This window comes from Zingiber officinale, chromosome 8B (assembly GCF_018446385.1).
Source record: "Zingiber officinale cultivar Zhangliang chromosome 8B, Zo_v1.1, whole genome shotgun sequence".
Lineage (NCBI taxonomy): Eukaryota > Viridiplantae > Streptophyta > Magnoliopsida > Zingiberales > Zingiberaceae > Zingiber > Zingiber officinale.
Window position 1 is genome coordinate 9,971,526 of NC_056001.1, and position 23,509 is coordinate 9,995,034.

A 23,509-nucleotide genomic window follows, 5' to 3' on the forward strand; every position below is an offset into this window, starting at 1 on the left:
TAAATTTAGAGAAGTACTATTCATAAATGCATAATTTAAAGAATGAATAGGGTAGTTGATGTAAAGATTTTTTAATTACTTTATCTAAAATTTAAAGTAAAATCTTGAAATAGGATATTTGATACAGATGCTCTTAACAATTTCTCATACGTCGCTTGGATGGATCTTTCCATGAAAATCTTCTTATTACATCAAGTGTACGCGGATTAGTCCCAGGCTTAGTCTGATTCAAAATCAATGAAGCTTAAGAAATCTGCCTCTACCTTTCAACCTTTAGATTGCAAACTTTTATAGGATCTAATCGATAGTCGGATTAGATATATGGCTTGTAGCCTTCTCCAAGTATTTGCTACGTGGCAGATTTTTTATGCCGGCATCAAAAGGCCCAAAATTTGACACGTCGGCCGGTCCAACTAGATGCTGATCCTGAACGAACGGAAGTTCAGGGGGAAAAAAAAAATCTGCCATCGCCACTGGACAGGATCTACCTCATCCACCACTTGCCAATAGCAGCGAAGCTTACGAGATAACGATAACCCCTTGGTCCAATATTAGCCACACAAATAAACCATGCTGTGACTGTGATCTATAAATTAATAATCCGACACTTTCCTCCTTGATTCCCTGCTTCAAATCGTAGTAACATTGCCATGGCCAGCCTCACCTCTGCAGCAGCTACGGCCCCTTCCTTCGCCGGGCTCAAGGTCGCCGCCCGAAGCGGCGGCGGCGGCGGCGGCAGGAGAACGACCCAGCCGATGGTGGTCCGGGCGTCGCTGAGGGATGCCGCGGGCTTGGCGGTGGTCGCGACGGCGGCGAGCGCGATGGTGGCGGCGAGCAACGCGATGGCCTTCGACGTGCTGCTGGGTTCCGACACCGGAGAGCTGGCGTTCGTGCCCAACAGCTTCTCGGTGGCGTCGGGGGAGACGATCGTGTTCAAGAACAACGCGGCGTTCCCGCACAACGTCGTGTTCGACGAGGACGAGATCCCGAAGGGGGTCGACGCCGGGGGCATCTCAATGGCGGAGGAAGACCTGCTCAACGCGCCGGGGGAGACCTACTCCGTCACCTTGAAGGAGAAAGGCTCCTACAGCTTCTACTGCTCTCCCCACCAGGGCGCCGGCATGGTCGGAAAAGTCACCGTCAATTAGAAGGAAAAAAATTGTGAAGCTTGCACGCTTTCACTCTTTTGTACGAGTCGCCGGCCGGTGATGAATATTTATGTATCTTTATGCATGTTGTCTCAATTATAAAGTCTTTGATTTTTGCCAATACAATCAATAAATTGGAACGATTGCAACAACCACAACAAATGAATCTAATATATCAAAAAAGACAGGGCAAGGATTAATGAACTCTGCCAATACATTCACATCCACATTTCTCAGTACATACCGAAGATTCATGATAAAATTAAATATTCGTTTATGTTCAAGTATTAATCCTATATTTTGTTTAGAGATTATTGCACATAGAAGACTAACCAAAGAACAGAGTATTCATGTCCGAAAGAAATGAAAGAAAATAACAGATACTAACTAGTTGATCTCGAATCAAATAAATTTAAATTGTGGGCACCGGCTAGCTATTTACATCGCGTCAATATTCTAATGAATTGAATTAAACACACTAAAAATACTCGAATAGATCCACAGAGAGCGTATTCAATAATCTAAATGAAGCAACACATGAAGATCCAGACCCTACTCTACTGAAATAGGAACGTAAACAAGTCAAGTCGAGCCAAAATTTAGAATGTTCAAGCTTAAATTTTTGATAAGGTAATCAAACTGAATCTAAAATGAATCAAGTTATTGGAATAATTGTTCAAATTTAATTTGATTTATTTTCTATGAGTTTGAGTTTGATTCAAGTTTGACTTGAGCTTGGTTTATTTAGATATTATTGAGTTCTCAATTCAAGCTTATTTGATTATTTGAATCTTTTACTTATTTGATCGGTTATTTAGTTAAATAATTTAAATTCATTTTAAATATTTTTATCTTTATTCAGCATGTTGATAAGAGTTTTATTAAATGAACATGTTCATGGACGTTGTTTACGCACAATATTCATAAATACTATTCATGAATATTAATAAGCTAAACACATATATGTTCAAATTTATTTAGTTAATTTAATGAGTTGTTCTAATTTATTTATTTATTTAATTGATATTATATGTATTGAACATAAATTTTTATCAAGTGATCCTCAAATTTATTCACCAATGTCCAATTAATTTACAAAAAATTGAAAACCAATAAAGTGGAGAATTTTAACGATTCTTTTTTATTATATTTTAACACATTTGAGAAGTCAAAATAAACAATGGATAGTATATTTGAATTCCTTGCAACCTCATAAATTTACATGAACTGAAATGGGTGCAATTGGAGCTCTCTAGGTCCATCAGTGGATTTTAGACCTAGAGAGCTCCGATTGTACCCATTTTAGTTTATATGGATTTTTGTTGTTGCAAGAAGTTCAAATATACTATCCATTGTTTATTTTGACTTCTCGGGAGTGTTTAATATTTTTAAAAGAATCGGCGTGTAAAAAAGAGGAAAGAAAAATGAGAAGAGGAAAGAGAATAGATGTTGCATGCATAGTTGGAAAGAGAAAAGAGAGAGAAATGACTGAGAAAATTTTGTCAGGAGAGTTAAATGGGAAGAGCACTATAAAAATATGCGCCCTTTGGTAAATAATAAAATAGTATACATCTTTTGGTAAATTTAAAAATCTATGTACATCATTTGATAAATTGAAAAAAAAAACAAAAAGGTGAGAGAAAAATTAGTGTGAGAGGTGAAATAAGAAGATTCTTGAATTCATCATATCCATTCACATAGAACTCTACCACGCCGGACTAGTCCCTGGGGCCATGGTGCCAAGGTAGAATATTCAAATTATCACCCAGATACTTACGGTTCGAACTTCAGGTACGACATATTTACAGGAATTTTTCTTCCAAATGGGGGGCGTAACCAAAGGATACTGGGCTTCTGGGCTGACCATTGCCTACGCTTCCCGATTTATCTTGGTGGTCAATGGGAAACTTCTAGAAAACCGATCATCTCAGAAATAATCAGACAAATTGAGATTATCATATTCCTACTATGACGGACTAACAGAATTACCACTGCTGTTATTATATGCTTCAAACATATACATATATTACAAAATCTACTATCGCGACATAGAAACAAACCCCAAAAGTGTAAAATTATCTACATGATCATCGTGAACGTCATTAATTAGAGGACAAGGAGGCCATCGGCTAGCGGGCAGCGGCGTCGAGATCAGAGAGCATGTGGACCACCTCCCTCATCGTCGACCGTTCAGTGCTTTGCTCCTCCACACAGAGCATCGCCACCTTGAACAAATTGGTGATCAGCTCCGCCGGACTTGGAGTCAGCCTGTTGTCCACAATCGCCATAACGGCTGCTAAATCAGTATCCTCTTTCACTCCCAATACCGTCTTCCACGCCCATCTCACAATGTCCACGCCATCACCTAAGCCTCCCACCGACTGTTGCCCTGTGATCAGCTCAAGCAGCACCATGCCAAAGTTGTACACGTCGCTCTTCTCGTCCACTCGCAGCATGTATGCGTATTCTACAAGAAAAATTAAGTTCTGAACATACGTATTTTGTGATTCGAGAATTTAATTATTTACCGAGGGCGATGTAGCCGTAGGAACCGGTGATGGAGGAGATGCACTCGGAGGCGCCAGGGTCATGCAGGAATTTGGCGTGGTCGAAGTCGGCGACGTGCGCCTCGAAGTTGGAGTCGATGAGGATGTTGTTGGACTTGATGTTGCGGTGGTGGATGAGCAGTGAACAGTCATGGTGGAGGTAGTATAACCCCTTGGCAGCCTCCGTCGCGATGTGCCACTGCACCTGCATGCCACCCGAGTTGCACCCCCTTGTTGTCGTGCAACATATCCCCTAATCTCCCGTTGGGCATGTACTCGTACAGCAGCAGGTTGGTCTCCCTGTTCGAGACGAAGCCCAGCAGGCGCATGATGTTACGGTGGTGGATCCTTCCCAGCGTCGTCACTTCGACAGTGAATCCCCGGTCACGCTCCGATCCCACGCCCTAGCCAACGAGGCGTTTGACAACCACCTCCTCCTCGCTCAACATGCTACCCCTCTACACGATCCCAGCGCCACCTTTCCTGATCACGTTTTCCTCCTTCATGCAGCCCATCACGTCCTCCACCGTGAAGTCCAGCTTCTGAAACATCGTCATCCTCCATGTCTTCTGTCAGGCCTTCCGCTCCCTCCTCCTCGTCCAGCTTTTCACTGCCATCACAAGTAGGGGAACACTAGCTACTGCTGCGAGCCCCTACCAACGACAGTGATTCTATTCGAAATTTGAGTCAGACGAAGGTCGGCTGAGATGCCACTAGCGTTGATGGAGAGGCGACTTGGACACCCCTGTGTATGTGCCCGAGAAAACGGACCCACGCGTGGGACTGATGGGCGGCTGTGACTAATCCGGTGCTACTTAGGCTCTGCGCATACTTAGACAAGCATATGAAATGTTAGAGACCAGAAACCAGGGAAAAAGTCTCAGCGCAGGCCCTCCGACGCTCAAGTCAGGTACTTTTTTTCCCAAAAGAACAGTGTATGAAAGAAAAAAAATTGTAGAAGACAAGTGCGAATGTGCAAGAGAGTGTACCTGCTCAAGGGAGAGGACCTCCCTTTTTATATGACTGTGCGTACCTTTGGAGTCTGACCGATGTTAGAGAATGTCGAGTGTCAGGGCCTGTCGGGTGATGGAGGACGCGTGACACCCTCCTATGGACTGAAAGAAGGTTCATTCGTGGATGACAGCAGACCCTTGGAATATTCTCTAACATATTGTCCCTGACAGGCGGTTATGATTCCTTGACATTGTTGTCGCCTAATGTTTTCTGTCCTACCCGAGTTTACCTATGGGCAGCTCGGGATGACTCTTACAACGTGGCACCTGGTCCGAGTCTTGATAAGGGAGATGAGTTGAGACGAGGGTCTCATATTTCATGCTTAGAGTACTGAAGGGCCGACCGGGAATTGTCTTACTGAAAGTACCAAGCCTGTCTATGCCAATCAGGTTGAGAAAACCAAACCGGTCAGGGAAGGTCAAGCCTTACTCTAGGTTAGGTCTCATGTCTCTGATATGGGGTCCTGACCTATATGTACCCGATCGAAAATTATGTGGCTGATGATGTCAAGCGGTCTACCTCCTTTTTTCCCCTAACTGTTGACTGTCACGTCTCCTTGACTTCTGACTGCTACGCCCTCTTGACTTCTGACTGCCATCTCTCAGAGTGCGCTGTGGCCGATTAACCGAACTGCCACTGTCAAACGCTGTGCACGGCAACCGGAGCTGTGGTGCACAGAGTTCCGGGTTCCGAACGAATCCACTCTCGTCGAACACTAGGAATTGTCCCTGCGTCGGTACCATCCCCAAGACGCGATTGTAGGATATGTCGAATGCAGTGAGGCTCTACATCCATTGTATCTCTGGTGGGATTCCCCCGGTGATATGGTTTCCCGAGAGGTTAAAGGTGTTGAGGTTTTGGAGCACCATGACCTCCTTTGGAATCACGTCGTTTAATTGGTTCCGGTTGAGGTCCACGGCTACGAGATGTGCAACGCGTGAGATCCTCAGAAATTTCACCGGTGAGGTTGTTGCCGCTCAAATCCAATTTCCACAGGTTCTTTAGCTGCCCGACCTCAGGGGGAATCGCGCCAGAGAACCGGTTCGAATCGAGCGAAAGAGTCTGCAGCGTGGGCAGTTTGTCAATTGCTGACGGGATGGGGCCTGACATGAGATTGTTCGATAGGTCGAGTTTGCAAAGCACGTCGCCGACGATCAGCGTCGGCAATTCTTCAGACAGGGCGTTGTCATTGAGCTCCAGCATGGTGTTGGAAGGCAAATTGAAGAAACCTACAGGGATCAACCCTTTCAAGTAGTTCTTGGCGAGTCGAACCCGTATCGACGATTTGCACTCACCGAGCTTGGCCAAAATCTCCCTGTACAAACCGTTTCCCATGAGTACCAGTGTGTTGAGCCGACCGCTAGAGCAGAGATCCGGCGGAATCGTCCCTATGATCAGGTTCCAGGCCACATCCAAGTTCAAGAGCCTGGCACTCTGGCCCAATGTCTCTGGGAGGCACATGGTGAAGTTGTTTTCCCACAGTTGGAGCACTTCGAGCTCGGGAAGCTCTGCAATGAACGATGGGATGAGACCTTTGCATGTGGTTACGGAAGAGGCTCAGCAGCTTCAGCTTCACGAAGCTCTACGGTATCTCGCCAATGAGCTCATTGATAGAGAGGTCGAGCTGCTTCAGCTGAGTGAGTCCAACGAGTTCAAGAGGGATGGTGCTGGTAAGATTGTTGATATGGAGGAATAGGGTATCGAGATTCTTCAATTGCCCTAAACTCGCTGGGATCGTGCCAGTGAGGTTGCACCCTCCCATGTCGAGCCGGACCAACGATGATAGTCTCCCGAACTCTGGCGGTACCCCACTGGAGAACGTGTTGAAGTATCCAATGTACATCTCCTTGAGCTTAGAGAGATGACTGAGGCTAGCGGGCACACGGCCGGTGAGGCTATTGCCGTTGAGGCCAAGGTACTCGAGGTTCTTAATCTCATAGTACGACTCTGGGATCTCCCCATAAAAGAAGTTGCCGTCGAGGTTGAGGTACCGAAGTCATGGCGCCGCTGCCAGACCCAAAGGGAGAGGGACGGTGAGGTTGTTGTTGTAGGCGTCGATGAACTCGAGTGCCGGGAAGCCGTCCGGGTCGACGTCGGGGAACTCGCCGGAGAAGTTGTTGTTGGAGATGTTGAGGAAGCGAAGGGATGGAAGGGAAGCCAGCTCCACGGGGAGCGGGCCGACGACACCGGGGTTGGAGAGGGTAAGGTTGACGAGGCCACGGAGGAGGCCGATCTCCGGCGAGAGGATGTCGTTCAGTTCGACGGAGTGTTAGAGAAAATTGGGAGGAGGATAAGAGGACAAGATGGACAAGTGGAACACAATAATCTTTCACGCTTCAAATAAATCATAAAACATATAGCCTATTTATAAGCTACCTACATAACTCATTACAACCCACTAACTCCACAATTCACCTCACTAACTCAACTACTCTACCCCACTGCTACCACTATTACCATTCATTGCCACCTCATCAATCCACTAACTCAATTGTTAATTTTGAGTCATTTATCAACACTTCCCCTTGATTCAAAATTACTAACACCAAGACACGATCTAAAATAAATACACTTTTCTCTTGGAAGTGACTTCGTCAAGATACGTGCCACTTGTGCATGTATGCTGCAGTGCTCCAACATAATTTCTTTATTTGCAACTAAGTCTCGAATGAAATGTAGACGAATATCAATATGTTTAGTCCTCGCATGGAAATATGGATTTTTTGTCATTGCAATTGTCGCCTTATTATCACAAAAAATAGTAGTTGCGTCTTTTTGTTGTTGGTGAAGATTTGCAAATAATCTTCTAACCCAAATTGCTTGACATGCTGCTGAAGTTGCTGCAACATATTCTGCTTCTGAAGACGATAAGGCTGTAGTAGCTTATTTCTTTTAACTCCATAAAATTGCTCCTGATCCAATATTAAAAACACTAGTTGAGGTGCTCTTTCGATCATCCACTGAACTTGCCCAATCACTATCAGTGAACTCGCAAAGATCAAATTTTGAAACTTTAGTATAATAAATTTCATAATCCATGGTTCCAACAACATATCGTAAAATCCTTTTAGCTGCTCTAAGATGATGCTTCGTAGGATTTTGCATAAACCTGGAGATTACACCAATAGAAAAAACAATATCTGGTCTAGTATGAGTTAAATAAATTAAACCTCTAACCAAACTTCTAAAATTTCTTGCATTAGCTTTTTCTAAACCATCTTCCAGTTGTAATTTCTCATTTATATTCATAGGTAGAGTAGCTAGATTACAATTGAATAAGCTGAACCTTTTCAGAAAATTTGTCGCATATTTTCTTTGTGAGATAAAAATCTCATCAACTCCTTGTTTCACTTCAAGACCAAGAAAATAATATAATATTCTCATATCTGACATCTCAAATCTCTTCATCATATTAGATTTAAAATCAGTAAATAAAGAATCATAAGAATTCATATAAATTATATCATCGACATAAATGCACATAATAATATAATCATCTCTACCTTATTTTTTTTCACATAAAGAGTGACTTTATTTTCACTTCTTGTGAAACTATGTTGTCGAAAATAACCATCAATCTTGTTATACCATGCCCGTGGGGCTTATTTTAACCCATAAAGTGTCTTTCTCAATTTATATACCTTTGTTTCTTTGCCTTTAATTATAAAACCTTCTGGGTGATCTACATAAACTTCTTCTTGCAAATAATCATTCAGAAATGCAGATTTAATATCAAATTGATAAACATGTCAATGCAATTGTGTAGCTAATGCTAGGATAATTCTCATAGTTTCAAATCTAGCAACCTGAGAAAAGGTTTCTTCGAAATCAATACCTTGTTGTTACAAATATCCTTTTGCAATAAGTCGAGCTTTGTGTTTTTGAATGGTTCCATCGGCATGATATTTTATTTTAAACACCCACTTAAGACCAATCACATTCTTGCCTTCGAGTAGATCTACCACCTCCCATGTTTCATTTTTATGGATTGCAATTAACTCTTCTTTCATTGCATTCCTCTATTCCTCTTTTGTTACGACTTCTTCAAAGGTTATAGGATTTGTAACAAAAAAAAACAAATTGACTTGACTCATATATTTCTCTTAAAGATCTAACCTTTGCTGGAGGTGCTTCATCAGAAGATTCTTGTAAGGAGGATGAGCTGCTACTTCTTAAATTTGATGGTGAGGGAGCTGGTGATTCCAAAGGAGATGATTCAACACCTTCTGTTGTTGGAGTTCTATCCTCCATTGGGGTGTGAATTTGAGTCTCTTCACCTTGTGTATTCCAATTTCACTTTGAATTTTCATCAAAATCTACATCTCTCCTTATAATTAGTTTGCCAGTAAGAGGATTATACAACCGATATGCTATTGATTGATTGCAACATCTAACAAATATGTATTTTTCAGATTTCTTCTCAAGTTTATAACGAAACTGAGAGTTAATCAAAGCATATATAATACAACAAAAAATTCTTAAGTGATTTACCGATGGTTTTCTACCTCGTCATACTTCATATGGTGTTTAATTTAAAACGACCCTTGTTGGAGAAATATTCAGCAAGTAAACTGATGTAGCCACTGCTTCAACCCAGAAAATATTTGGAAGCCCTCTGATATTCAGCAAACTTCTAGCCATTTCTACAACGGTTCGATTTTTCCGTTCGGCAGCACCATTTTGTTCCGGTGTATAAGGCGTTGTTAATTCCCTGTGAATACCATATTCTTCACAAAATTTGCTAAATTCTTTAGATAAGAACTTACCTCCTCGATCTGTACGAAGAGTCTTTATTAAAGTATCATTCTGATTTTCCACAAGCGCCTTGAATTTTTTGAAAATTTCAAAAGTCTCTGATTTGTCTACTAGAAAATATACCCAACTCATCCGACTAAAATCATCAGTAAATATTAAAAAATATTTACTCCCACCAAACGATGTAGTTCTCATAGCACTACATAAATCAACATGAATTAGCTCAAGGCATTCTGAAGCTCTCCATAATTGCCCACTTGGAAAAGATTTCCTTGTTTGTTTTCCATAAATACATCCTTCACATAAACCAAGAGAACTAATTTGAGGTAATCCAAAAATCATACCTTTCTGATTTAAAAGTTGCATGCCTTTGATGTTGAGATGCCCATATCTCAAGTGTCACACCTTGGATTCATTATCTTCACTAGTAATAAAAGCTTGGTTTCCCACATTAGAGATCTTCAATGAAAATATCTTATTTTCTATCATTTGCACACTAATAATAGACTGCCCATAATCTTTGTCAGAAGTAACACAAGCTCTATTATTGAATATAATAGCATAGTCACCCATCATCAATTGCCCAACACTTAACAAACTATATGGCAAACTAGGAACAAAATAGACATTGTAAAGTAATTTTACTTTACCATCGCTAGTCTCCACGACAATTGTGTCTTTACCTTCGACTTGTATTTACTTATTATCTCCAAGTCTTACTAGCATATATGTGATTCATCAAGCTCTTTAAATAATGATTTATTGTCAGTCATGTGATTTGAACATCCACTATCTAAAAATTAAATATCGTTTTGAACTTTGTTAGAATGAGAATGAACCATAAATAACTTACTTTCCTCCTTTCACATAGTTTGCTTGTGAACCATTTCTGTAATTTACTTTTATATCCCCAAATCTTTTGCAGCCATAACACTGAATGGAATTATTATTCCATTTTTGATCCCCATTAAATTGCTTCTCTTGTCCATTTAAATGGTTTCTTCCTCTACCACGTTCTCTACCACGAAAACCTCCTCTTCCACGACCTCTGCTAGCGAAGTCTTCCTTTTTTTCTATCTCCCCCTTCACTTGAAAAGCCTAAAATGTCTTTTCTTCATTCTTCTCAGTGGATCTATTTCACCTTGCCTCATGAGCTTGTAAAGAACCCATTAGTTATCAAAAGATAAAATCAAAAGGTCTTTTGCCTCCTCGATCACAGTTATTATATAATCATATTTAGGAGTCAAACTTCGCAAAACTTTCGAAACAATAATTGTATCAATGATCTTTTCTCCATAAGATCTCATTTGACTGATAATCGAAATTACTTTAGATAAAAAGTCTTGTAAAGTTTCATTACCCTTCATAAGAAAAGGCCTCAAACTCACTTCTGAGAGTCTGGAGTTTCACTGCTATAACCTTGGAGGAGCCTTGGAATTTTTTTTGCAATATATCCCATGCTTCTTTGAAAATGAGGCAGTTGCAATTCTTGAGAAAATCGTTTCATGTACTGCTTGTTGAAGAATGAACAGTGCCTTTGAATCTTTCTTTTTGTTCTCCTTCAATCGACCTTCATCGGCATCCTCGTCGTCAAAGCCTTTATTAAATCCCAAAGATCTTGAGATCTAAATAAAGTCTTCATTTTGATACTCCAAAATTTGTAGCACTCTCCTTTGAAAATGGGGATGAGGGATTGAGAAACTCCGTTGATTGCCATTACGAGCAAACTAGGACATGTCAAACTCGACACTCTGAGATCATTGTTAGAGAAAATTGGGAGAATGATAAGAGGACAAGATGGACAAGTGGAACACAATAATCTTTCACGCTTCAAATAAATCATAAAACATGTAGCCTATTTATAAGTTACCTACATAACTCATTACAACCCACTAACTCCACAATTCACCCCACTACTACCACTACTACCACTCATTGTCACCTCATCAATCCACTAACTTAATTCTTAATTTTGAGTCATTTATCAACACGGAGGTGATGTGGAGGGCAATCACGCGAGAGTTGCTGTCACAGCCAATGCCGGAGAAGGAGCAGTAGCCGTAGACTGCCCGGCACCCCAGTCGGTAAGGCCATAGCCTCCATGCCCCAACAAGGCAACCTTCAATTTGATCAGAGGGTTGTAGTCTCCACCGTTACTAGGATTGGAAACAGCAACACCGACAAGGAAGAGGAGAAACATGCTGCGTTAACACGCACCGATCGCTGCCAACTCATTAATAGAAAACAAAGAAGCAAACTGAAGAATCAAATTGTTGGATATATGTGAACGTAGAAGAAGTGGAAGAAGAATGAAGCTGCATTGTGAATGAAACTTTAGTTTCATATTAGGAGTTTTAAGTTATATTGGTTGGTTTACATTGATTCACATGCATTGATGATGTGAACAAATGTATGAGAGAGGTTCTCTCTCACGCGTGGGTGCGCAAGGGGTACAAATCCAGGGTCTGGATTGTACTAAACCATGTTGACTCACGTCCACAGGCAAAATGTTACACGCTAAAAAAGTTGAAGCTCTCCACCTACATTCCCCTTCTATTCTGTCGTGCATCTCTTACTAGGCGGTGTACCCGTGATAGCAGTCGAGTACCTCTCAGTTCACACGACCCAAGGAAACCTCGAAGCACAGCTGGAAATGAGGCGAATTTGTTTTAAGGAAACTGTGACCCTCGCAGGCCTCGATCTATCTGCTCGCTCGAATTCTACATTCGCTCGACCGCTAACTTGGTTGACCTTTGCGTTCGGTTGGCTGCACGCTCGTCTGGCCGCTCTGTCACTTGGTCTGCGACTCGCCCGATCGGCTCGCCCAGTTCGCTTAGTCAATTTGCCCGACCGACAGTTTGCTCAGTTCGCTCAGTTGGACACTCATTCGCTAGGCTATTCGCTCGCCCAGCCTCTTTGTTCGCTTGACTGCAAGCCCGCCCACCGCACGCTTGCTCGATCTGCTCAGCCGATCACTCGATTCGTTCGACCGCTCGACCCTCTGTTCGATTAGACATTTAGACAGCTTGAGATTACCTGTTCAAATCATCTTGACAGATAAGTTAAATTTAATTTAATATATTTAAATTCAACTAATTGACAAAATCTTAGGCAACGTATTATTTTGTCCAACACAAATTAGGCAATTAGTAAAAGATCATTTCACGCATTAGCGGAAGAAAAGGCATGCTGTAAGCATCTTCGAACAAGAAAATAAATCGACTGTAAATGGCAGTGGAAAAGGAATAAAGGTAAAAACAATATAAAAGCAGGAAGCTTTAAGAACCCTCCAACAGTCCTTCGCCTCCATGTTTCTCATTCGCGTGATAGGTAATAATGGAGTGGACGGGACATATGAAAGGTAACCTTCCATGTCCACTCGTTGCTAAGTTGGGAATCCAAGTCCAGTGCGGTCAAATTTAGTCCATAAGCTAATAAATAGCACTGCAACTACAATCATGATCAGCACTACCAATCAAGTGATCACATTCTATGAACCGAGTAGTACATATGCAATACGGGACATCAAGTAAACAATATACAACTGCAAAAAGAATCATTAAATCCTTGAGGCATTTACAATGAGAAATAAAAGGCTTAGTGCCTACGAACCGAGTTATGCATAAAATTGAACAATTGGTAATGCACTAAGTGTATCGAGCCCATCTATCACATCCAAGCATCTCAACTTTTCCGACCGCCAGTCTAACGCTGCACTGAACTCCTTGTTTGGAGAATTCCCACAGCTCATGGTTAGACTCGCACGTCTCCAAAGTCGCTTGGCTGTGTTGCTTTTGAAATCCAAACTTTTGCTTCTCCTTAGCTGGATGTTTGTTTGGCTCACTTGCTCCAACAATTTTCTTTCTTCTTCTGAAAATTTGAGATCATCAACTTTAGCATTGTGCTCCTGAGATAGTCCTGGCACAGTTTCTCGAGACGCCTTCGTCTGTGGTTGACTTTGGACTGAGTCGACAGACTTCAACACAAATCCCCTGTTTTTCACCTGAGTAACTAGATGATGGAGCCAGACAACCAATTCTAATATATAATCCTCAGTCTTCTCTTTATTTGCATAATGAAGAGTTTGGATGCGTATAATGCAGCCTTGCATGTCCTGCTTTTTGTTAATCTCAGTACTGCAGAAAAAACGAATAATTTAATAGAATACATGCAGAATAAGAAGATACTATCTTTTCTTCACATGTATTATTGCAGAAGATTTGGAATAAAAATAATAGATCAAGAACTAACCACATATTTGCCCATTCTCCTACCCAACCAAAACCTTGATGTGCTCTGATTAGATCAAACAGAAATATATCAGAAACTTCATATGTATGACTTGGGAACATTATATGCTTGGATGAGTCCATGATATAGGAAAAGGAGTATCTTTTTAATAAAACATAAATAGTTGATGGTATAGTGGAAACAAACCTAATCGTGTTTTCTGATATTGGAGTGAGCCACCTTAAAATCTTCTGCATTTCAGCTTTTACTTGAGGAACAGTGAACTGTAAAATCAAATTAGCAAATACACACTTTTAAATCAGAAATTTCAAACCTTCAAACCAGCTTCACATGTAAAAACCATGTTGTAAAGATTGAATTGTATAATTATTTTATCAGTACTACTCTAAGAACAGCAAGTCATCTTTGTCAGGAACCAGTACTACTCTAAGAATAGCAAACATTTTTGTCAGCGACCAACAATTTACCAAGTTTATTTGCCATAAAATGACAAGTTTTGGATTTTATTTTTAATTCAAGAATAAGTGGATCAATTTGTGTAAACAATAATTTTTTAAAATGAAACAACAATTATACATTTGTGGCATTTGTGCCCACTTATATAAGATAACAATAATCTAAGTTTGCTATTATCTTACATAACCCATTGAATTGGATAAGTATAAAAAGTGGATTAGTTAAATTGGGCGCCGGCAATGAGAAAGAAAAGCAGTAGTGAATGGACAATCATGTTAGTTTTAGACGAGCTTGGTGAATCATACTAGTACATCTTTAAACACGCACAACGTAACTATTCTTCTAGAATTTTGTATTGGAATAAGATAATTAAGCGATGAACAAAAGAAATCAAACCATAAAATGTGGTCTTCCTAAAACTGTTCCTTCACAACTGCTTGTATATGGTAATGAACTCTAAACTCTTTACTTATGTTAGGACACCGAAGGGACAGTAATTTTGATGAATAGACAAAAGAGACTAACTATGCATGAAAATGACACACGAATACATGATGGATGAATCAAATTATGAGATAGATTACATAAGCTTAGCACCTAAAATTGGAAAAAAGATGATCATACCTCTTCTTTTGCATCAGAAGACTGCAATCGAGCACGAAGACTTGCCTTCACTCGGATTGGCAATCCCTGATACAAGCTGTCTCTTATAGTTGGTGGAAGTGAAAGTGGTCGAGATACCTAGGAACAACAAAAAAAATCAAGGAAAAGTACCATAAATATGAGAACAAATATATCATAGAAATTTTCTGAAAAACAGCACAAGTCACATGTTTATCTTAGTTCTGTGGGAGCCTAGATTTACTAGTATATAATCTTTAATCTGAGAAGTGAAAGACAAACTCCAATGCCCTAGAAAGAAAAGATTGCCGACTATAACATAATTCACAGCATACTGAAACTTACTATATTATCAATCTGATTAATGATGTTAGCATAATGCAATGCAAGACCAGAAGCACCTAAGCTTCCATTCAGAACTTCCTTATGGTCGAGCAAGTTGCTACCTGAAATTAACACAAAAAGATTTCACATCACAGCACCAAAAGTCTCAGACCACATCAACGATGGAAAAATCATGGTAAGATAAATAGCAAATTATGCCTAACAGCAAAATAGACAGTGGCAGAAACATGAGCAATTGATAGTTATAAATTATCAAAATGGCGCATTAATATATTATTCGTTGAGATTGAAATGGAATTTTGTTTTCATGGTACACTAGAAGAATATCTTTGGTTAGTTGCATATTAACTCACTTCACATATGGCCATGGGACACTAAGATCATTCAATTCATAAAGATAAATCAGCTAATTATTTCACAATGTGAATAATACATATGGTTTCCAAAAAGATCATAATATGTATCATTAGTAATGTTGGAAATAAGCGACAATAATTTTGATTTGATAATTTCAAATTTATCACATCATTAACTTTGAAAGTGTTACCAATCTTGAAATTTCTACGACATACCAGGAACTTCAAACGATTCCCAAATCTTCTTATTAAAAAATGCCACAATATCAACAAGTTTCTCCACAACCTGAAAAATAATTCAGAATATTTGAACTATTTTATTTTGAGATTAATATCTAGAGAATGTTAATCTCATGCAGTTAAACCATAGATTTTTAAGATACATCATACATATACTAGAATGTTAATGAGAATAAATAAAGTACTAGCAAAGATAAAGATGAACTCCTTGAAAACCATTAGTGACAAAAATTACCGCAGCTTGAAGGATGAAAAATAATATTTCATACCTCCTCTAAGGTTCTGGACCAAAGAGATTTCTTTTTCAAACTCCTCACTAGCTTTTTTTGATGTTTGAGTTCAGTATTGAGAAAACTATCTGCTCATAGACAAGTTTGCAAGAGATTAGTGGGGATAAATATTGCCAAACAACCAACGAAACTAGCTCATCAAAAAGGAACCACAAACATGTAGATCCAGAGAAAAGGCACCCTATACCATAATGTGCCTCCTTATTAATTAGCATACATAACCCCACTAAGAGTTAACCACTAAACACTCATATAGTTCAACTATGCCCTATTGAACACCTTGGACTTCAACATACATTCAATAAGGCAAAAACATATGCAGTCAAATTTCCAGTGAAACAAGTAAAGCTTCACTTTAGTCTTTAGTAGTTGAGTCTACACAAAGAAACATGCGTCTTACCCTGTTTAGATGCAGGAATCAACTCCTCTTGAAGCTTCCTTCGGTAATCTTGTTCGTATCTATCTAGTGCATGCAGCTCATGATAAAGCTCCTATAAGTAAAAAAACAAAATGAATTTAAGTTTATTGTATGTGAAGCATGTTATTATACTTTGTAATAAGATTACTGGTAGCATTTGTTATTATGCCATAACCAACACAATCATCATAATAAACTTACAGATGGATTTAATCTTTAGAAAATAAATGGGTTGATCCCAGAACATGCAAAATTTCTTCCTCGAACACGTTAAAATGTTACACATGCACATGTTTATTAAAAAAAAAAGATAAAGTGGCTCATGCTAAAGTGAGTTTAACTAAACTAAAACTCCACGTACTTGATCACTAATAATCAGACAATAAGAATAAACAACCAAGTTGTGGCAGTTGCATAAATACCAAAGAGAATTACAGCAGAAAAACATCATGTATCTATTTGGCACCATACCCAAGAGAAATATATGGAAGTAAAATGTACGAAAGTTAGCATAAGAAGTGGACAACTTTAAGCTATGTAGCACGGATACCCCTAAAAAAAAATTTTTGGGTGTGTCGGACACGGACACGACATGGACACGGACACGACACGCAAATACGCGTGTCGGACACGGCAAAAACCGTGTCGTTGACTTTTTCCAAGTTTGACCAGCCAGACACGGCTAGGATACGGATGAGACACGTTTCCGGACATGTTTGGGCACAATTGTAACAAAATTAAAAATTTCGAAGGTAAAAATAAAAAATAATAAAATTATGAGAACTACTTATTAAAATGAAAAAAAAAACCTAAATTACTCTCCCCACTCCCGATTCCTTTTCTCCATCGCGACAAATTGTTTCACGCCGCGAGACGCGACCATCTCCCCTGTGCTTTCGCCGCGTCGCCTGTTGCTGCTCGAAGAAGTCCGCCACAGCTCCACTGCTCGCAGAACCCAGCAGCAGTTCGCCGCTGCTCGCAGAAGCCCAGCAGCCAGCGTCGCCTCTCTGCTCAACAGAAGCCAGCGTCGCCGCCGCTGCTTGCAAAAGTCAGGCGTCGCGCCGACGCCTGCTCAACCATAAACCCTCGCAGAAGCCAGCAGCAGCTCGGCGCTGCTCACCGTCTCCCGTCGTTGCTCGCAACAGCCCACTGTCTCCCGTCGCTGCCCTCTTTCTGCCCAGTGTCGTCTTTCTGGTAAAGTGGTAAGTTTAGTTTTTTGTTTTTTCTTTTGAGATCACGAATTTGTTTTTGATTTTGGTACGATTTCTGGTAAGTTTAACAATAGGCTCCCCAGTCCCCTGCGTTGCTTCTTATTTCTTAATTGTTATTTCTGCCCGATATGGATGTTTGATTTTTTTTTACAGTTTTACTTGTTTATTTAAGATGTATTTGGTGTATTGCATTTTGTTATGTTTACTTTTTGTTTGTAATGGATATTATGATTGATCTAATATGAACATGATTTTCTATTATAGGATTTTTAATTTTTAATACGATATATATATATATATATATATATATAATATTTTTTATTTTTAAATAATCGTCGTATCCTAGCCGTATCGTGTCCTATATTTTTAAAATTTTTCGTATCCGTGTCGTATCCAATACGATACCCGTATCCGTATCCGTGCAACACTGACTTTAAGTTAGGTGATCCATGACAAATTGGACACTGCCAATGTGCATATGTTTTCACCAAGTAAATGTATGCCATGTCATGCAGGGTGACACCTGCTATATTATTCAAAAATGCATTTGTTTATTGTGATAGTTTTGTTAGATAAAACTACTAGAGATAAACAAGTCAAAGGCATTCCTACTAGTATGCATACTTTTATATAAAATTAGTCATGTCTAAAGTCACATGAATTGCACTAAATCATATTTGATATATAATAAGATATCAAGTTATTTACTAGCTCCAATAGGCATTTAGCTTGAATTTAAACATTGATCCACAACCAAATTCTATCCTTATGTTGAGCATGCTTACACCTAAGGAATATAAAACTAAAAGCACAAAAAGGTTGAGAAATCATTCCAGTGGAGAATGCAAAGGTTAAGCTCGATTACAATCAAGGTTTAAAATATTGAATGGTGGCTAGAATAGTCTGACTTGTACCATCCAACATGCTGTGTCAATACAAGATAGTGTCAGTCGACATTGATCAAGATGTGAGGAAGAGGGAGAAGAAAAAGAGGAAAGGAAGGCAGTGGCAAAGACACACTAGGACCTTCTATGAGTTCCATCAGGAAATTATCAACTGCCAGACCTTGCCTCATAGAGTTACACCAGTTCGTTGGAAAAATTTGCACCTTGATTCATATGTATTTTTGTGGCACGCTTGAAAGTATTATTTAACAAGTTTGCACTGACTTTAGTTAAAATGTAAAATTCATATGATGTTTTGTTAATTAAAATATAAATAGTCATGTAGCTTGTATCGTGATGTCGGCAGTTACATTGAGGTCAAAACACATTGGCTATGACACCATCATTTAATCCAACATGGTCAGTTGTGGACCAAATTAATCAAGCGAGTTTATTAACTTAGATAGGTGACACCCTCATCTTGTTCTTGCCAGGTATCAAAACCCATGCACCGGAAGATTATAAACCTTTGTTTCAACATCAGTTTCGATGAAGAACGATTTGTGCTGCCTATTTGAGCCAATATAAAATGATATATCAAAGATGTATCCCAATTGACACATCAATACTAAAGGTTTTTAACATGCCTACTCATAATATATCTCAATTGTCAGTATCTCGATGGAAATGACGTTAAATGATATTTTAAATCCCTCTCAAATTACCAAGTATATGCAGAAGTTACAATTTTATACAATAAAGCAAGGTCTATTGCATGACTTACAAGAAAGGAACCACATGATGCTCTGTAATCAAGCTTTATGATGAGGTAGGGATGTGTGTTTTTCAGTGATCTCAAGATTCTATATATATATATATATATATATATCAGAATTGACTAGTTGCAATCTATTGCACTGATGTGTTTATGTTTGGCACTTGAATCAGGATACATAAGCATTGGTTTGAAATTATCACCAAAGTAAAATTTAAGGAGCATATCCGGATCAACTTCATGGTAAATCTTTGGTGCCAGAAATAGCAAAAGATACATAGAATGCTTGAATAATGGACTCAATCATCATCAAAATCCTAGATGCTATTAAATAAGAAATACTATTTTCAATTGATTGTACTTACAGAAGTATTCTGAGCCAAGTTTATCAAATTTTGCATTGTTGCTTCTGCCTCCTTTTTTGTCTGTTCCACGAGAGTCATATCCATACTCAATCTGAAAACTCTTGGGCCATTATATTTCAAAGAGAAAAAAGAAAAATATACAGTAGAAGAATGTTTCCGAATGCTTAATATGTTTTCCAAGTTATAGAAACTTACTTTTCAAAATAGCGACCGAGATTATGCCATGTTGGATCTTTACAGAGGTCCCCAAAGCGAACTACTTCTCTCAAGAAAAAGTCAAGTTCTTCTCTGGTAAGGTGATAAAGATTATAGATTAACATCAGATTAGTTTAAACAAATACAAAGCTAATGAAGCAAAAAAGATACGCCAATTCATAGATCCACAATCCAAAGAACAAATTCTTAAATCCACCTTTTGTCCAGAGCAGCAATACAAAGCAATTCATTAGCATCTTCAGAGATAAGTCTTCTCACTCCATCTGACTGCAAAATTTCTTCCTTCAAAGCATTGATGTTTTCATCTGAAAGACTTCTCCACAAATTAGCGCCTTTAGCAATAGTATTTGCAACTTCAAATGCTAAGATTGATATTTTATTTCCTCGAGATGGCATTCCATATGGGAAGCCACTGTTAGGATTCAGGTTTGACATGCTGCTTCCAAGCGTATCAAGGACTTCTACAGCTTTCTCAAGACCAGCAATACTAGCCCGTCCCAGAATTGAACTTGATTCTGGTACCTAAGAAATGGACATAAGCCATAGACAATCAGAATCAGTAAATACAGACACTAGAATAGGAAAAACCTTTTAAAGCAATTTTTTTATGTGCACTTTATAAAATAATTATGTGTTGTTTTTCACAGTACAGTAATAAATAGTTAAGCTTGAAAACTACTAAACTTCTGGTAAGTGCTTATAGAAACTAGTCATGTTCAATCATATATTCGCAATGAATGGTACAAATCCAACCACATATAGCAAACACCATCAGATTGTCTTCACTATAAATTCAACATTAAAAAAATTGTCACATTCAGATGATTAACTTGAAAATCTATGATAGAAAGGAAGTGGGAGCCGATTTTTCCCCGTCATAATAAACAATGAAAGATCTGAGAGATATCCTTTCATGTCCCCCAAAGAGAGTACTACAGAACCATATTAAAAGATATCAACACTGCTATCACTTTGAGACAATGGCACCGACATGAATAAGTAGCATAAGCACTTACTGTAGTGAGAATAACAGTTAAAGGAAGGTTGTAACTGAGGGTTCGAGGAGGTATAGATGAATTTGAGGTATTAGAAAGGTTTCAATAGAGTGTTTCAGAGTTCATCACCCATGGTGACCAAAGAAACAAGAAGGCAGGGAGAACATTACCCTATTAAGAGGACAGAAATTTTGATGGATAGATTTATTGAAAATTCACCATGACAATTAAGCAAGAAACCCACTTTGGACATGGAGGTCAGTAGGCAATATAGCTATAAATTGGCAAAAGATTGGCAAGGGATGCATTTGCTGCATTAGGTAAATCTGAGTGATACAACACCCCTCACATGGAATTCTTTAATTTTTGCTTCTACCACCCATAAATTTCCAGTCGATGCCTCAACTCAACAAGTCTAGTTTTCAAACCAGATGTCTATCACTATGCAAGTAACCTTGTTTCAGTCCAAACTCCATGGTTTCCACACATAATTCCATAAGGAAGGCTGTCTCAACCAGATTCTCATCTCTCACATGGTCAGTGAAGACTCGGGCAAATGTGAAAAATTAATCACAACCTCAGCGGCCTTTTCTACCTATCTATATTAAAATAATGATATTTGCAAACAGGCTCATATATGTTTACAAATTTACAAGTAGGTCATCAACATTCCCCCACAAATTAGTTGACATTATAGAATCTCAGCTTGTCTCAAATGTATGCAATTCTAAGCCACTCAAAGGCTTAGTCAGGAATCAATCAATTGGTCATTGGAAGTAACAAGAGATGTAACAAGTCCACATATTGCACCTTCTTCACAAAATGACAGTTTATCATTGTGTTTTGTTCACTCAAAGGAGACTAGATTGGAGGCAAGGTCAATGGCAGTTAGATTACAGCTTCATTAATTGATTAACATCTATCTCATCATTAATTGGATGAGGCAAACTAACTCATTTGTGGCCAATATCTACAATTTTATTTTCTATCATTGCAATTGATCTGGCTACTACGCTGTGCTTTTTTATTCTTGAGATATTAGATTCTCTTCCAAAATAACACAATTATTGCTCCTTCCTCGTTATTTGTTCAAGCAAGTAACAATATGCTAAGCATATCCTCAAATTACAGCATACACACGTTGAAACATTATGCTTCTTCCACTCTTAAAATAATTGGGACAGATGGGATGCACTTTGTTAATGGAGCAATCCGACATACCACTGCTTGCTCAATAATCACTGTGATCTATTATAAACAGAGTTAAAGAATGTTTAGTGATCATGAAGACACTCACTGCATGCATTTAAAAGCTAGTAACATCCTCAATTAGATCAACTTATGATGTTTCATTTCTCATTCCTCAATGCATCAGATGATCACTCTAAGGCATTTGTCATAGCATGCTAATAGTCGCATGTTGAAAGACAGAATTGTTTTTCTCTTTTTTGAGATATTATGTAAGGAACAAATTGCACGGTGTGAATTGACAAGAACAGATTCATAAGAACGCTAGGAAATTACTACCTGCATTAATCAAGTTCACACACCCATTTATCAAGCTAAGATACATTGGATGTGGGTATCATAGTCCACCTAAAGCTCCTCCCTAAATTCCAAAACTACATTCAAATTGAGTTCTAATGATTTTTCAAACTTGCAGTTTGCAAGGAAGCAGATCCAGTTATTTTTCAAACTTGCAGCTCTCATTCTTTTAATGCTTTTATCCCTAACTTCCAAATTTCACAGTTGATTTGTGAAAATAAGCTTACACAAGTGCATATATGCAAATTCACTATGTATAGCCTTTGCTTTTGAAGTAAAATTCTCCCTATATACCTAAACAGCGATGAATGATTCCAAAGCTTAATAAGTTGTCACAATCCGTTCATATGGACGAGGCCACGAGTCAGTATATGTTTTCCCTTTTGGTAGACAACTCGAAATAACTCAACGTGATCTATGACTCGCTGATAAATCATCACCGAGTTGATGACATCGATCTAGACTTAAGCTGCCAACGTATCTTCGACATGTTCTAGCACACTTCGACAATCGCACCAATTAACTCTTAAATCGCAATCCAAACCGATTTCACAAGCAACGGCTAATTTTCCTAATCGTCTTGCTCGTGTACCTCAAAGAAAGAAACAAGACGTCAGTTAAGCTGTAAAAAAAAAGAAACACCTTTCCCGCCATAGTCTTGACCGGCAGCACCCGGAGCTCGCCGGAATCAAAAAGCTTGTAGTTGCTCTTTCGATCTCCACGGAAACCGACCTCCACAGCTCGATCGTCATACAGTTCCCCCTTCTTCGCCCCTGTATCCTTCCTGATCTGTCTCGAACAGACGCACCCCATCTCCGAAACCGAAGGTAACCCCAAGCAATTCTAATCGCAAACACCGACCTTAGGTTTATCCACCACCACAAAGCCTCCTCTTCAGCCCTTCCGGAGCGGTATTAAGGGAGAGACCTCCAGGATTTGTACCACGCCGTCGTCTTTGACCTGTTTCGCAGGGGTGGGAAGTCCAACTACGGAGTATGAAAGCGAAGCGGTGGCAGGGCAGGCGCCCTGCAATTACCGTTCTAACCTTCCGTTTGCCCCACGGCGGTCTGTCCGTTGG

At 39.2% G+C, this 23,509-nt stretch overlaps 3 protein-coding genes across 3 annotated transcripts; 1 reads left to right on the forward strand and 2 right to left on the reverse strand.

The window, feature by feature from the left end:
• Positions 1-615: 615 nt before the first annotated feature.
• LOC122015654 (plastocyanin-like) lies at positions 616-1,300 on the forward strand. The gene has a single exon (XM_042572655.1). It carries the CDS (start codon positions 651-653, stop codon positions 1,146-1,148), a length of 498 nt encoding a protein of 165 aa, XP_042428589.1. The 5' UTR covers positions 616-650; the 3' UTR covers positions 1,149-1,300.
• A 1,977-nt stretch (positions 1,301-3,277) lies between these two features.
• On the reverse strand, positions 3,278-3,905 carry LOC122013486 (leucine-rich repeat receptor-like kinase protein FLORAL ORGAN NUMBER1). Its single transcript, XM_042569765.1, has 2 exons — positions 3,677-3,905; positions 3,278-3,615 (listed from the first exon to the last, which is right to left on the reverse strand). Exons 1-2 carry the CDS (start codon positions 3,903-3,905, stop codon positions 3,278-3,280), a joined length of 567 nt encoding a protein of 188 aa, XP_042425699.1.
• Positions 3,906-12,922: 9,017 nt separating this feature from the next.
• LOC122015068 (protein PSK SIMULATOR 1-like) lies at positions 12,923-23,509 on the reverse strand. Its single transcript, XM_042571730.1, has 12 exons — positions 23,074-23,509; positions 20,088-20,413; positions 19,871-19,963; positions 19,676-19,766; positions 16,423-16,513; positions 16,002-16,090; positions 15,709-15,778; positions 15,137-15,237; positions 14,795-14,911; positions 13,901-13,977; positions 13,715-13,759; positions 12,923-13,599 (listed from the first exon to the last, which is right to left on the reverse strand). Exons 1-12 carry the CDS (start codon positions 23,242-23,244, stop codon positions 13,080-13,082), a joined length of 1,791 nt encoding a protein of 596 aa, XP_042427664.1. The 5' UTR covers positions 23,245-23,509; the 3' UTR covers positions 12,923-13,079.